Source organism: Austrofundulus limnaeus, unplaced genomic scaffold, assembly GCF_001266775.1.
Source record: "Austrofundulus limnaeus strain Quisiro unplaced genomic scaffold, Austrofundulus_limnaeus-1.0 Scaffold168, whole genome shotgun sequence".
Classification (NCBI taxonomy): domain Eukaryota; kingdom Metazoa; phylum Chordata; class Actinopteri; order Cyprinodontiformes; family Rivulidae; genus Austrofundulus; species Austrofundulus limnaeus.
In genome coordinates, this window is record NW_013952570.1 from 791,967 (window position 1) to 793,351 (window position 1,385).

A 1,385-nucleotide genomic window follows, 5' to 3' on the forward strand; every position below is an offset into this window, starting at 1 on the left:
GTGTGTGTGTGTGTGTGTGTGTGTGTGTGTGTGTGTACACAGCCAGTTTGGCACCCTAGGCAAGATTTCAGGTGACGCCCCTTGTGCAATTTTTGTTAATCTCACTGCTAATTTACATCCAYTGACATTCAGAATTAAAGACAGAAGGAACACCAACTCTCTTTATGTTTTAAAGCTGCAATGATCAGAAAGTGTAAAAATACAAAACTAGAATCAAAAATTTACAAAATTTCCTTTCAGWCCAGTTAAAACAGTTAACTTTATAATACATTTAAAACAGAATATCAGAAATCTATCTGCCAACATCTACTGACAGCGATGAGGAACACCTGTTCATGTTAACGACAGCTGTGCACTGAAACAGTTCTGGGGGGTCCATGGACATACTCCCCCAGACAATTATGTAAAAGATYTACTCAAAACTCTGCATTTTGAAGAGCATTTTACTATATTCTCAGGATTAATAAAAAAACAAAAACAACAACAAAAAAAAAAGAGTATTTTATGAAGGTAGAAGGTGTAATCTGAGATTATACCTGATATTTCCTTTATCCTTATTTTGTTTTCTATTTTACACACTGAGCACCAGTAGTTAGTCTTGACTGCATCTATGATATTTTTAGCCCAAAACACCCTCTGCATCATATAACTCCTCATGTAGTAAGAAAGCAACTGAGAAACCCACAGAACAACCGATCTTCATAAACCTGAGTAACCAGTCAATATTCTACAGATTAAATCAATTATATTCTGATAAAAAGTTATAAAATAGATTTTTCATCCCGTATCTGTGGCGACCCCTAGATGGACGATGCCCTTAGCATTTGCCTATACTGCCTATGCCACAGGGTGGCCCTGGTGTGCAGACTCTACATGCAGCTATGATCTCTTACCTCACTCTTCATCTTGTTTCTTTCAGGAGGAGTACGCTGCCCTCAAAGAGAAATATGCTGAACTCCTTGTAAGTTTTTTCCCCTTTCTTCTTTTCAGCCCTTGCACGGTGAGTTCCGTGTTTTCACGTTTGTTGTTTGCACAGGAAAGCTCACAGCGCCGGCACGACTTCCTGGCCTCTTTGTACGAGTACATGCAGAGCTGCAGCAAGGAGCTGGTCTACCTGTCAGGCCAGCAGGARCGGATCCTCCAGAGAGACTGGAGTGACCTGATGGTTGACCCCTCGGGCATTCGCATGGAGTATGAGGTGAGAAGTTAATGACATGTGGCTGCTAGTTTACTGTGTGAGACAACCAGATTAAAGACAGAATCTCCTTTCAGAGCAGATGGAGCTTCAGCAGGTTTAGGTTTAAAAGCGTTGGGCCTCATGCAGGAACATGTTCGTATTCTTATCCTAAATTTCTCTTACTTTTGTTCGTATGAAGGGTTCGTAC

The 1,385-nt window shown here is 40.7% G+C and overlaps 1 protein-coding gene across 1 annotated transcript in view; it reads left to right on the forward strand.

Moving 5' to 3' along the window:
- Positions 1–1,385, forward strand: part of evplb (envoplakin b) — a 21,248-nt gene that overhangs the window by 5,365 nt on the left and 14,498 nt on the right. Inside the window, exons 6-7 of the mRNA XM_014017450.1 lie at positions 920–961; positions 1,037–1,198. Coding sequence (XP_013872904.1) covers positions 920–961; positions 1,037–1,198 — 204 coding nt within the window. The remainder of the gene's footprint in view (positions 1–919; positions 962–1,036; positions 1,199–1,385) is intronic.